The following is a 12,995-nucleotide window of genomic DNA, read 5'->3' on the forward strand; positions in this document are numbered from 1 at the left end:
TTAAAGAGCCTTTAAAATTCAACTGAGTCATAACACGTCTTTTCCAGACTTATACTAAGTAAGATCTACACATTCTCAATTTGCTTTTTAAAGCTGCAAACTCTAGCAGATAGCACGAGAACACAAGCAGGAACATCAGCAAGCCAGCCCCAAGAGCCAACACAGAAGCTCTGCATCCACCCACAAGCCAAGAAATAGTCTGCTCCTGAAGCAGAAACATTAGGGTGGATTCCCAAACAACAACTCTTGCTGATGAATTTAACTTTCTTTTTCAGAAGTGCTCAGTACTTTGGAGGGGACTTCTGAAATGAAGAAACAAAATTCCACAGCAGATTTTAAGAATTCGTATGGGCTGCCAAAAAAATGCAGAAAAACCCATGTCTTTATATTTGCCCTTATCATTCAAAAATGAATGCGTAGTAAACATACAAAATTATCAGGCCTGTTCGATGCAAAATTCTTTGGTAGAATAAATTTCTGAAGATTTGACACGCCACCATTCCTTTCTCCCCTGCTAAACATAGAACTAAAAAGAAAAATCACCACAGAGAGCAGTGAAGTTATTCACAGTCAATCAATCTAGGAGCTGTTACTTTCCTGTTTCTATGAGCACTGAGAATTGTATGACTCCAGTTTTAACAAGCCCTTACATTATCTGGATCCACTGACTTGCATCTGGCATCCATAACCGAATTGGATCCTTGACTGGCTGTGTTTCTTTCCCGAACAGCCTGTGGAATTAAAATAAAAAGGACCGTCAGTCATAATCCAGCATGAAAGCAGATAACAGACTAACCAGGAGAGGATCACCCACTGTATATGAATAAAACTCTGCTTCCCTCCCATTTTGTACTTTTACTGGGGGCAGGGTAAAAAAGAGGAGAGAAAAGTAAGGTAAAAGGAAACTGGTTAGTCCAAAAGAACTAATAGCACATCAAGCTAATTTGACCCAAATTAACAAATACTTGCATGAACAGCATTCAAATTGTATCTTGATGAACTAAGGTAACACATTTTTCCTAAAATATATACTTTATTTATTACATAACGCACCTTAACTACTTAACGTAAAATGTGTAAAATAGAGAATAGGTCAATTTCTTTTTGTCTGGAACATTCTGCAGGACCCAAATGCAGCTACAAGTTGTATTTATAATATCAATTTCACGTCAGACATGCAAGGTCTAGTGTTTGACCATTTCAGTTTCCAACCCCTCTGTGGCATGGAGAATGCTTTTAGTCTGGGATTTATCTCCACTGAGCTTTTATGGCAGCTTTCCCTAACTCTCAGCATCTGGTCAACCTTACAATGTACCAAACTATACCAGCCAGCACAGCTCTTTGCACTGGAAGAGCAGGTTTCTACCAGGCAAAAATGAGTCTTTAATGGGGTTGATGTTCATCTTGGTGTCTCTCTCTCTCTCCTGGGGGCAGCCAAAGTCCTGCATCACAGATTTCAAAGACAGGCAGAATCCAGATTGATGGCATGACAGCAGCACTCTGCAACTTGATGCTATTAAACGAAGCCTGAACAAAGTAATACAGTACGCATGGTATGATGAGATTGTTCCTTTGGTCAGAAGAAGGAGTATATTTAAGTTGAATCAGCTTATAAAACTGTTCATTTTATGCATTTTGAATGCATAAAACTAAATGAAAATGGAGGCTAATGAGTATATTCCTTTAGTGACTCCTTTTGATTGTTTCCAGTGAACTCAAAGGACAGATTCCATATTCAACTGGAATCCTTCACCAGGGAGCAGCCTCATTAAGTTGGGCAAATGCTGTAATTTTGGCTTGAAATTTCCTCCCACCCAAGACAATGTCTTCTTGTTCCACTAGAACCTGTCACGTTCCAGGAGGGGGGCAGAAATAAAAAGATTGAATCAAGTTCTTGTTGTACAGTAGTTGCGATCGAGTGCCCACAACTCCTCCAACAAAATCATGTTGACATTCTCAACTTCAAATATCACTACATCCCACTCCAAGGCAGACTGACTACCAAAAATCAGTTTGGGATTCTGCAAGGCAAAACTGCAAGTCTCAGAATACCAAAATCAGAAACAGTAAGCAGGGTTTTAAAAAATGTTATACAATAACTCAACTTCACAAATGGAGATTAAGAATAGTTTTAGTGGAAATCAGTAAAAGGACAGTCAACTCACCAACATCTTCCTTTAAAAGACAACTACAGACTAAGAATTCTGAAATTTAACAGTTTCAGCAAGATGCTATATTGTCTTACAGTTATGAAAATTGGAGCAACTGATCAGACCAGTGTTGAATGAGAGGGCATAAATGCTTTACAATGACAACATTGAAATCAGCAAACAGAAACTTCAGAAAACTGCTAACTTTCAGCAGACGATGCCGGAAGCCTATGTTCAGCTCCTGCAGCGAGTGATGTTACCATGAAGTGTTGTCCTGTTTCCCTCCCTCAGTCAAAGCAAAACAAAACATTCAGAGTGAGTGTAGTTTTACCTCCTTCATTTTTATTCTGGGCCCTGGAGGGAGAGAGAACAATCGCCCATGTGCTCAGAGGTAGGAGTTCTGAGTCTTCTCTGGAACAGCAGTTTCTTAATGAATTATACAGTCATTGTACAGGGAGGAACATCCAGATAAGGCAAAATACCTATCGTTGGGTGACCATTACAATCAGCAAGTGTCAATAGTAAAGATTAAGCCATCTGCTGTTACACAATGAATGTTCCTCACTTTAACTAGTTTCACATAATTAATACTTTTCATCTTGTTAAACTGATCTTACATACTGAATGCTTCCAATGCTGCAAAATGACTCTACATAATGAATGCTTTTCCATCTTGTTAATCCATTACCCTTACTTTCAGCACACCAGTGTTAACTGCGAGGTCTTATCTGATCGAGTCAATCTCAGCTGAACCTCTTGTTTCACAAATTCAGAAACTTAATTCTTTCCCTACATGCTTATACACTTTCTCAGAAGGATTCACCTTCTCAACTTGTCCCCTTGCCTTACGCATGGTGACCCTCACCAGTCATCTCTCACTCATCAGTACGCAGCACAATGGGAGTCTGGTGACTTTGCCTAATCTGTTTAGAATGATCCCATCATTTAGTTAGGGATGGGGTGTTGGCAGACATATGCGTTATATTCTATCACAAGTAAAGGAATAGAGTTTATTCGCTACAAACTAGAACATAGGTGATGCTGCAGGCTTCTTGGTACAAATCTCAGTTTATTCAGGTACCAAGTTGGAACATTCCTGAAGGGCTTATGCTCGACACTCCGACTCTCCTGCTCCTCTGATGATGCCTGACCTGCTGTGCTTTTCCAGTGCCACATGTTTTGACTACCAATTTGCAATGCAATTGTGAAGACTCAAAAGAGAATCTGAGCACAGCAACAGGCCAAGATTGTACAGGTCTCCCAATGAGCAGTCAGAAGGACCATCGCAGAACAACTAAAATCAACCTGATGTATTTTTGTCAACAGCAAGAGGGGAATCACAGGGTATGCCAATCCTATACTTCACCAGCAAATTCCAAAAACTTGAACTAAGAAAGCAAATGATTGCGCCACTGAAAAGGCAAGCACTGCATGGATAGTTCACAACATAGGAAAGAGCACTCTTATACAAAATGAAACAGTTCTATCAGACACATGGGACGAGAGCGAGCAACATTCTTGCGATTTCACATAAAAGAGGACCAGTGAATGATTTTCCTAGCAAGGCAATGTTATCTTTTAACTGGAGCCAAATTTATAGATTAAGCACACAGTTCCAAGGACTGAACTGGTTCCACGCCCTGGAAATTACACATTTTGATAATAAATAGGAGAAGTCAAAATGAACAATGTTCCCCAATTGAGAAATAGACGGAAATTTACCTTTTTGGGAAGAACAACAAGAATAGATGGTAAACTGACATCCCATATGCCCCTCAAATCAGAATGGAAAGAACAACCTTTCACTGTTGCATTTACACTTCAAACAAAATTCAACACTAACCTTTTCCCCTCTAATGCAATAAAGCATCATTTACCACTTGTACAAGCAGACAGTTCCAATACCTGTTGTTATGACACTTGAGAAAAACTGTGTCTATTGGGCAATGCATTAATTAATATTTTATTAAGGAAAAATGTTAGGGCTACAGGACCAAGACAAATGGACAGAGTCAAGTTATTGATCAACCACGATTGAGCCAATTGATTAATTTTGTTCCTATCATGTACAGATACACTTGCAATTCGTTCAACAGCCCTCCTATTCAACATGGTTGAAGCAGAGATATTGCTGCTGGAACCTCTAACACTCATGTTGCTGATTCACAGTTCAGATCTCACGGAGTACAGTAGTATGAAGTTAAAAATCACAAAACACCAGGTTATAGTCCAACAGGTTTATTTGGAAGCACCAGCTTTGAGGTTGACAACCACCTGATGAAGGAGCAGTGCTCCGAAAGCTAGTGCTTCCAATTAAATTAGTTGAAGTATAACCTGGTGTCGTGTGGGTTTTTAAACTTTGTATAACCAGTCTAACACCAGCATCTCCAAATTGTGACTACAGTAGTGTAATGATGGCAACAGGTCCTGAAAGAAAACTTTGGTTAGTTTGGAGGTCTTTGTTGTCATACACTTACTGCTGTAGCTTCTGGAAGATTGAGCTGCCACAGCTGATCGAGGTTGGATCTGCACAATGGCAGACATATTAGGAGAGATGACCAATAAGGAATGAGCAGTGCTCAACAAATCTCTCTTTCAATATGGAGGGAGGTGGAATGTTTGACTGACCAGGTTGATATTGGTTTTGTATTGGCTACATCCAAGAACAGATTGAATTTTATTGTACATAGAATTGAAATAACTGAGAATGGCTGACAGAGTGACAGCAAACGAATTCACATCCATAGTTCCCAATCTCCTCAGTGTAACTCTGGATCAGTCAGCTGCACTTGCTAAAGTTTTAGTACAGGACTCCAACTAGTCGTCCTGGCAACAGATTAACATTGAGAAATAAAAGCAAATGCAAGAGCTTATCATCTGGTCAGTTCTAAAACAAAATATGAAGTTATGTTTTGGTAACTCGACCTGTTGCTACAAATCATGTTCCTTTGTGACACTTAATATGATCTGGACTGTCACTAAGCACCACATTAAAAACATACGCAAGCTCATATTCACTAGTTCACATTCATTAACCTAATAATTAAAATTAGCAACACAAAAACCTAGGATATCAGAAGATGATGATAATAAAATGAACACGTTATATTTTCTCATACAGAAATAAATATGAACTTCCAATCATTGGCCTTTACATGTTCATTATCTTGAAGTTATTTTGAACTAAACTTAATGAAATCAGCCTTCAATGCAGACAAACAATCTTCCTACTGATTTTCCATTCATGCTTCTTTCCTCTATCCGATAGAGGGTGTGTCATTTTTGGATACTTCCTGCACCACTGCTTGGAAGCCCAGGGTAGCCAATATTACGTGGAGTTGTTGTTAATGTTCCTGCATGGACTACATTGTTGAGAAACGGTATAGAAACCCTAGAATATGCTGCCAGTGGTAAAACAGTGGCTTGGCACAGTTGTGGGTGAAAACAATTGCAATCAATTTTAATTATTTGAAAGTTATCAATTAGATTTAGGCTTATGAGTCAGTAACATGTTTAAAAACTCAAAGTCATATCATGGAAAAAAGTAATTAGAATTAAAATAGAGCAGAGCGCAAATATTGCAATCCTGGTCCAATTTTTGGACAGCAATTAAGCTCAGCAGATCCAAATGAGGTCAATTATATGGAATGTGATTGGATAGTAATTCATTTGATCAGGCCTACAGATTGACAGCAAGAGACAGTTTAAAAAATAACAGTGTCTGGTGGTCAGAACTTGGCTCTCCGCAACAGCAAACTTTATCTTTCAACTCTTACATGGCTACCCACCATCTACAAAAGTTGGAGTCTACAGTGTGATGAAATACTTGCCAATTGAATGGATGGGTGCAGCTCCAATGAACATTCAAGTAGGTGACAGTCCAGAACAAAGCAGTTTGCTTAATGGTTGATAACATAGCTAATAACTTAAAAATTCATTCCTTCCATCACTGGCCAACCATGGCTCCAGGAGATGCATGACAACTCAAGACTGAGTATCCAAACCAAAAACAACAGCATAACATGCACTGGAACATCATCAAGCTTAACATCCTCTGCTGGTCACATGCTATTCTCTCATGGTTGCTGGATAAAAATTTTGCAATATCTTACCAAAAAGGATTGAGCGCACAACTTCAAATAGATTGCAGTTATTCAAGAAAGCTGCTCACCTTTAAGGGATAGACAATGAATACTTCAAATTAATTAATTTCCCTTTTAGTAAAAAGGTTGATCGAAAGGAAAATTAAGATTAATATCATTGAAGTAGCAATCTTTTAAGAAATCATTAATGGGCATAAAATGAATACACTTACTGACCTTTCATTGTAGTAATTACAATGCCGCAATAAAAATAACTGGTTGGAAATCCTTGATTTCAAGTGATAATATTCTGATATACAAACTGTGATATTGGTCCTAGAATATCAGGACTTCCAAGAACAGATCATGGCTTGCATCTTCAATAGTCATTATGAAACCTTAATGAGAAAGTTTTATTCATTCAATACATTGCCAATTATAATGCTGACCATTATCAAAATCTATAGTTCTTGGAAGGCCAAATTTAGTTGAAATTGCATTCAAAACAGAACTTTCAAGCATTCTTCATAAAAAAAAACAAAAAATTGTTGACAGCAAAGGAAATGAGAACATCCACATTAGAAATGGAACACTTGACTGGGACATAAATAACTTCAAATATCTTTGATGTTTGAGATTGAGGGAAGTTTTCTTTGATATGAAGTGTTTTACAGGTGACATAATGGAACTCAAGACATTTTTGAGTTGGTCACATTGAGAAGTCGTATCCACTAGCTATTGCTAGTAGGAGCCTGCAAGCATAAAGAGGAATGTCTCTCAGGGACATCAAGTGCTGTACACAAATTGTTCACAAGAGGAATATTTGCGACATAGGATAACAAAATCCAACTTAAAAATAAAAATGAGCCAATAGTATCTTGGGGAAATAAGTCAGCATCCATAATCTCTCACACAAAGATAGATGACCAGATGATTGGCCTAAGAGTTTTGACTTTAATTGACTATTAAGCAGCTCACCCGAGTTGTAAGGGCCAGGAAGCTGGTAACTAACACAGGCTATAGTTACCAGAGCTGCTTTGTTAATGTACAGTGCTATCAATATATCAATAAAACAGATATAAACTGGCATGCAAAAGGCATAGCACTTTGCTGTTGATGAATGGTTTCCAAAAAAAAACAGATTGTGAATCCAAATAAGCTAGGATGCTACATTTTCCTGCACTTGGCCCATCCTTATCATGCTGTTTAACTTTATATGACAGCACAAAAAAACCCCAGCGATTTCACATCCAGATATTTAATTGGAATACAGTCGCTGTGAGAGTTTGAATTAAAAAGCAGTGCCAGCTCCACACCTTGATCATATAGTTTCTGTAGGGTAAATGCTGGAGATAAAGTTGAGGTGGTGGAACAGTGAGGACAGTTATCCATTACAGTCAAAGACAAATTGGCTTATTTTACATCAAATGAGGGTCTTTTACACCGATATGGCTTAAATTCTTCTTGAGCGACACAGATATACTGTACGATCCAACACAAGTCTCTTCAATTTTAAACAACTCCCAATTTTCAGATTTAATATTATCTTCCATTGAACAGCAATGATTGGATTGAATTTCCATACCTTCTGAATGTAAGATTGCAATACTGAGCATTCTTTATAAAATAGGTGCAGTGTGAAGATTTCAATTCTTTCGGTTGCTCAGCAAGACCATTCTCTTCTTATGTACATACTCATTTTATACATCAAATCATACCAGCCCTGCATACAAAGCAAATACATGTCTGTGCAAGTTTGACCATTTTGGGTTGGTCCAAAATTAGTGCAGGACTCAGGGAAAAGATTCTGGAGCTTCAATTATTTATGGTCTACAAGTGACCAGACTGACCCTCATGTAGCCAGGTTTGCTGATGACACAAGCATGTGAAGGAAAGCAATGAGTCAATGGGAAAAGAAAGTCTACAAAAAAAAACCAAAAGGTGCGTTAGGTGAGTTACAAAAATTATGTAGGTGGAGTACGATATGGGAAAAATGGAAACATACTCACTTCAGCCTGAAAAATAGGAAACCAATGTATCATTTAAAAGAATAGGAAACCAATGTATCATTTAAAAGAATAGACACTGCAGAAATCTGTAATAGAGGGGGATCTGGATGTCCTGGTTACATGGATCACGAGAGGATAGTGCAGGTATGTGAAGGGATTAGGAAGACAAAGAGAATATTGCAAGATGGGTACAAGAAACACACCTCCGTGAGATCAGACCTGCAGTGCTCTGTACCTTTTTTGTAGTCTCAAAACAAAAAAGATATAACTGATTGGAAGCAGCCCATAGAGATTCACTCTGTTGAATCCTGGGATGAATGTGATAATTTATCAGTAAAGACTGAGCAGGTTGGACCGATATCCATTGGAGTTTAGAACAGGGCAGCTTATGGATCTTATGGAAGCAAATAAAGATCCTGAGGGCATTTGACAGGGTGGGCACTGAGAATAGAGTGGATTCTTTGTGGGAGACTCTAGAACTAGGAGCTAAAAATTAGTAATGTGTCTCATTTAAGAGCAAGGTTAGGATCGTTTCCTCTGTTCCCTGACCTGAGTGTTGCTGGTCAGTAGAATTCTCCTTTCCAAGCAGCAGTGGAGAATAGTTCATAGAGTTTAATTTTTAATAAGGTAGGTATGCTTTAAAAAAATTGAATATGGGAGAGGGGTGGACAACAGCATGAATTTGAAGCCTCACTCAGATCAGCCACGATCTTATTGAATGGAATAGACTCAAATGACAAATAGGCTCCGAGACAATGTGTGTTTGTGCTCGGGTTCTGGTTTAAGAAATGATCAATGGTACAGTGCAATTCTTAATCTGTGGAATTTCTGTTCAGTAACAATAACTTGCAAACCTTTTCACAAAGATTTGTAGGTCAGGTTTTGGATGAGGTAGTTGGTCAGCTGACGTTTCATTACAAAACTGGGTAACATCAGACCGACTTCTGTGATGCACCGATGTTCTGTCCTGTTTGGTTTTGTGTGGGGTCCGGCCTGTAAAGGTGAGTGTCACTTCCAGGTCTTCTCTGCAGCAGTTTGTGCACCAGGTCTGTCTGTCTGTTGATGGCCTTTTTGGCTTCCATGAACATTCATGCATGTCTCTGGCTGGCCTGTCCTAGAATATGGAAGCCTGGTTTTCAACCAAAAAGGTCCATCAACAGACAGAGATAGACCTGGTGTACAAAGTGCCACGGAGAAAACCTGGAAATGACACTCACCCCAACAGACTGGACTACACAAAAAGAAACAAAGCAGGAGAGAACAACAGAGCATCACAGAAGTCACACTGATGTTACACAGCATTATAATGTAACATCTGCATGACAACCCAGCAGCTCTGTGAAATAACCAACTGCCTCAAAAGTTCTAATATTACAGAAGGCTCACTTTCATTTCTTACATCTTCTATGTCCCTTACTCTTGTTGAAAGTTCTGCAAAGCAGTGGTCACAGGTGCACACAATTCTCTAGTCCAACTTAAGTCCCACATTCAGCCTACAGTGGCTGGACTAGTCATTGAAGGGAGGCAATAGCAGAGTGGTATTATCACTGGACTGTTAATCCAGACACCCAGGTCATGGCCTGGGGACCTGAATTCAAATCCCACGTTGGCAGGTAGAGGAATTGGAGTTCAGTTTTAAAAATGTGGAATGAAGAGTCAAGTGATCACCATGAATTCACTGTCGATTGTTCGGAAAAACCCATCAGGTTCACTCATGCCCTTTAGGGACCTGCCATCCTGGTCTGGTCTACATGGGACTCCAGACCCAAAGCAATGTGGTTGACTTTCAGTTGCCCTCTGGGCAATAGATGCTGCCTAGCCATTAATGCGCACACCTCATGAACAAATAATTTTTAAATATTATATTATAATATGGCACTACATTACAATTCCAGATTATTCCTATCAGATTATTCCTGCGACAAGAAACCTTGATCATTGAACTTGGGGGTTGAAATGAGTCCAGTTTATAAAAGTCAGATCAACTTTCTATCATATACAGCACTTAGTAATTCTAGATCTGAAACAAGGCAACATCTCATTCTAGGTGCTTACTATTGAGAATTTCTTGATATTAATGAATTAAATTGTTAACAAATTGATAAAAAAGTGTTACTCCATGTTAAGAATCTTAAACATCCAACAACATTCCTCAGACACTACATCTCAAGAGTTCAACATCTCCCGTCTTGGTGCTGAAAACAGTAGGTTAGTTCAATTTCCTCTTGAACTTCAGCATTTTCATCTCAATACAAGAACACAGCTGTTGTAGCAAAGAAGCAAGTCACTCTGCCCATGTCTGCACCAGTTCTATCACTTAATGCCAATCCCCTGCCTTTTCCCTCCTCGTGTCCTTACACTCCATTTCTATCCAGATAACCATCCAATGCTGTTTTGAATGTCTCGATTGAACCAATTCCAGGCACTGTGTCCCTTCCACTAATCACCTGCTGCGTGATTGGGTTTTTTTAAAAACCCAATCACTGTTGCTTCGCTTACTCATCACTTTAGATACTCTTAACCAACTTGTTCCAGGATGTTGTTACACACCACTGAGACCTGAACCCTGGCCTCTCTATCCTGAGGTAGGGACATAACCCAACTTCACTTTAACACAATAACAAACTGGACATAATGTTGGTGGCTATACTTCACATCCAAGTAATTATGTGTATGGTGTCTCAAAAAGGTGGGTAGTTCAGAGCAGATTCTTGAGTTGAACTGCATGAGCCACTCAAAACACAAGAACAGAAGAGGGTGGCACAGTGGGGCTCTGTGGTTAGCACTGCTGCCTCACAGCACCAGGGACTTGGGTTTGATTCCCACCTCGGGCGACTGTCTGCATGGACTTGGCACATTCTCCCAGTGTCTGCGTGGGTTTCCTCTGGGTGCTCCAGGCTCCTCCCACACAGCCCAAAGATATGCAGGTTAGGTGAATTGGCCATGCTAAATTGCCCGTAGTGTTCAGGGCTGTGCAGGCGAGGTGGATTAGCCATGGGAAATGCAGAATTTTAAAGATAGGAATGCTCAGCGGGTCAGTGCAGACTCGATTTGCTGGATGGCCTCCAACTGCACTGTCTGAATTCTACGATGAGTGTGCAATAACTAGTCAGTGAACCACACCTCCAGTGAAACAGTTAGCCTAACAGGTTATTTTATTTCCTTCGAGAGTGTACTGCTGGAAAAGCACAACAGGTCAGGCAGCATCCGAGGAGCAGGAGAATCAGCGTTTCGGGCCGGAGCCCTTAATCAGGAATGAGGAATTAAACCCTAACCACCCCCACCCCACATCCCCCCCCCCCCCCCCCCCTTCTCCCACCCCATTTTCCTGCTCCAGCCCTTCTACTAGCCTGTCACTCTAAGGCCAGGTAAACCAGGTAAATCAGCCAAGATGTCTATGACTCAGACTGTCTGGTGGCCAAGTTAATTACTTCTGCAAACATGGATGGGAAACACAGATTGGGACTTTACGGAATCCCTGATTTAGCAGAGTCTGAGGGAATTAAAGATTCCATTGAGCAATTCCTCCAATCCTGAAACAATAAATGTTCACATTTTATAGTTGTGCAGGAAGGGCAACTCAACTAATGAATCTAACCTGAGCAACAGTTTTTAAAAAAATGGCATCCCAACTTACTACACAAGGGTACAACAACACCTCCTCCCGATGCTTCCAACACCCAATGGCCCTCCCTGTTCTGGGGTTTACTGAATAGAGCCTACAGTCACCCCCTCAGGACCTGACACCTCATTCTAACAGATATGATACCTGCCTCCTTCCAACAGACGAGATACCACTCTTCCCCAAACACAAATGGCATCATTCCAAACTTGCACCCTGGCATTGTAACCTCACAGCCGCTTTATCTACCCTTTCTCAGGAGCTGCCAAATTGGCTGTTTGTTCTGCCAGTCATTTAAAAAGTAAAGAATATAGCAGCTACTGTTGTGAAAAAAAGGTGTCATTGGTTTGTCTTCCCGCAAGTACCTTGCGCTAAGTTATCACAGCTCGGCCTATGGTATACATCCCATTTCTGTGGCAGCACTGATTGGACTCGCCTGTCAGAAATGCAGTGCTGTACTTCAACACAAAAAAAGGTAGGAGCAGAGTGGCATTCTGACTGTGATGGCCACGCCTTAGAAAAGCTGACTCAATATTTTCTCCAAAATCAGAGTTGTTGTTGGATTCTTCTTTCTTAAGAAAGTAGATTTTATTTCACGTTGGTTTCCTTTTTAAAAACAAAAAGGACAATTTGTTTTAATCTAATCTAAAAGGACAATTCCAACGACTGAAGTTTAATATGATCTTGTCCAATAGCAAATTTCAAATTAAAGGAATGAATGCTTTTTTAAAAATCATTTAAAAGGTCTTAATTTTTTCTTACACAACATTATGTCTCTATTCATCAGAACAGCTAGTTGAACCTATTGGATATTTGCAATTTAATTAGTCAATGAAGGTAGAATCTACGTTACAACAACTGGTGTCAAGGAAGTTATCATATTTTGTGATAGTTATATGTGTGATATATGTGATAGTTATCATATTTTGATTTTCCTGTCAATGCAAGGCCTCAAAAAGAAATCCATTCTAGTTTCAATGCCTGACATTTAAATATTAATTTGCAATCTCTTTCATTATTTATTAGCTAATTTGCAGAACAGTAGACGGTAGTTAGACTGTTCACGCTCGGTACAAATTAGAAGCTATTCAGGAGATAATTCGAATTGGTGGCTTTGTTCTAACTTTAATTT

The 12,995-nt window shown here is 39.6% G+C and overlaps 1 protein-coding gene across 1 annotated transcript in view; it reads right to left on the reverse strand.

Moving 5' to 3' along the window:
* The window catches only part of fa2h (fatty acid 2-hydroxylase), a 115,847-nt gene that overhangs the window by 21,297 nt on the left and 81,555 nt on the right, over window positions 1-12,995 (reverse strand). The window contains exon 2 of the mRNA XM_072547528.1: window positions 651-731. Within this exon, the coding sequence (XP_072403629.1) occupies window positions 651-731 (81 nt within the window). The remainder of the gene's footprint in view (window positions 1-650; window positions 732-12,995) is intronic.

Source organism: Chiloscyllium punctatum, chromosome 26 (assembly GCF_047496795.1).
Source record: "Chiloscyllium punctatum isolate Juve2018m chromosome 26, sChiPun1.3, whole genome shotgun sequence".
Classification (NCBI taxonomy): Eukaryota; Metazoa; Chordata; class Chondrichthyes; order Orectolobiformes; family Hemiscylliidae; genus Chiloscyllium; species Chiloscyllium punctatum.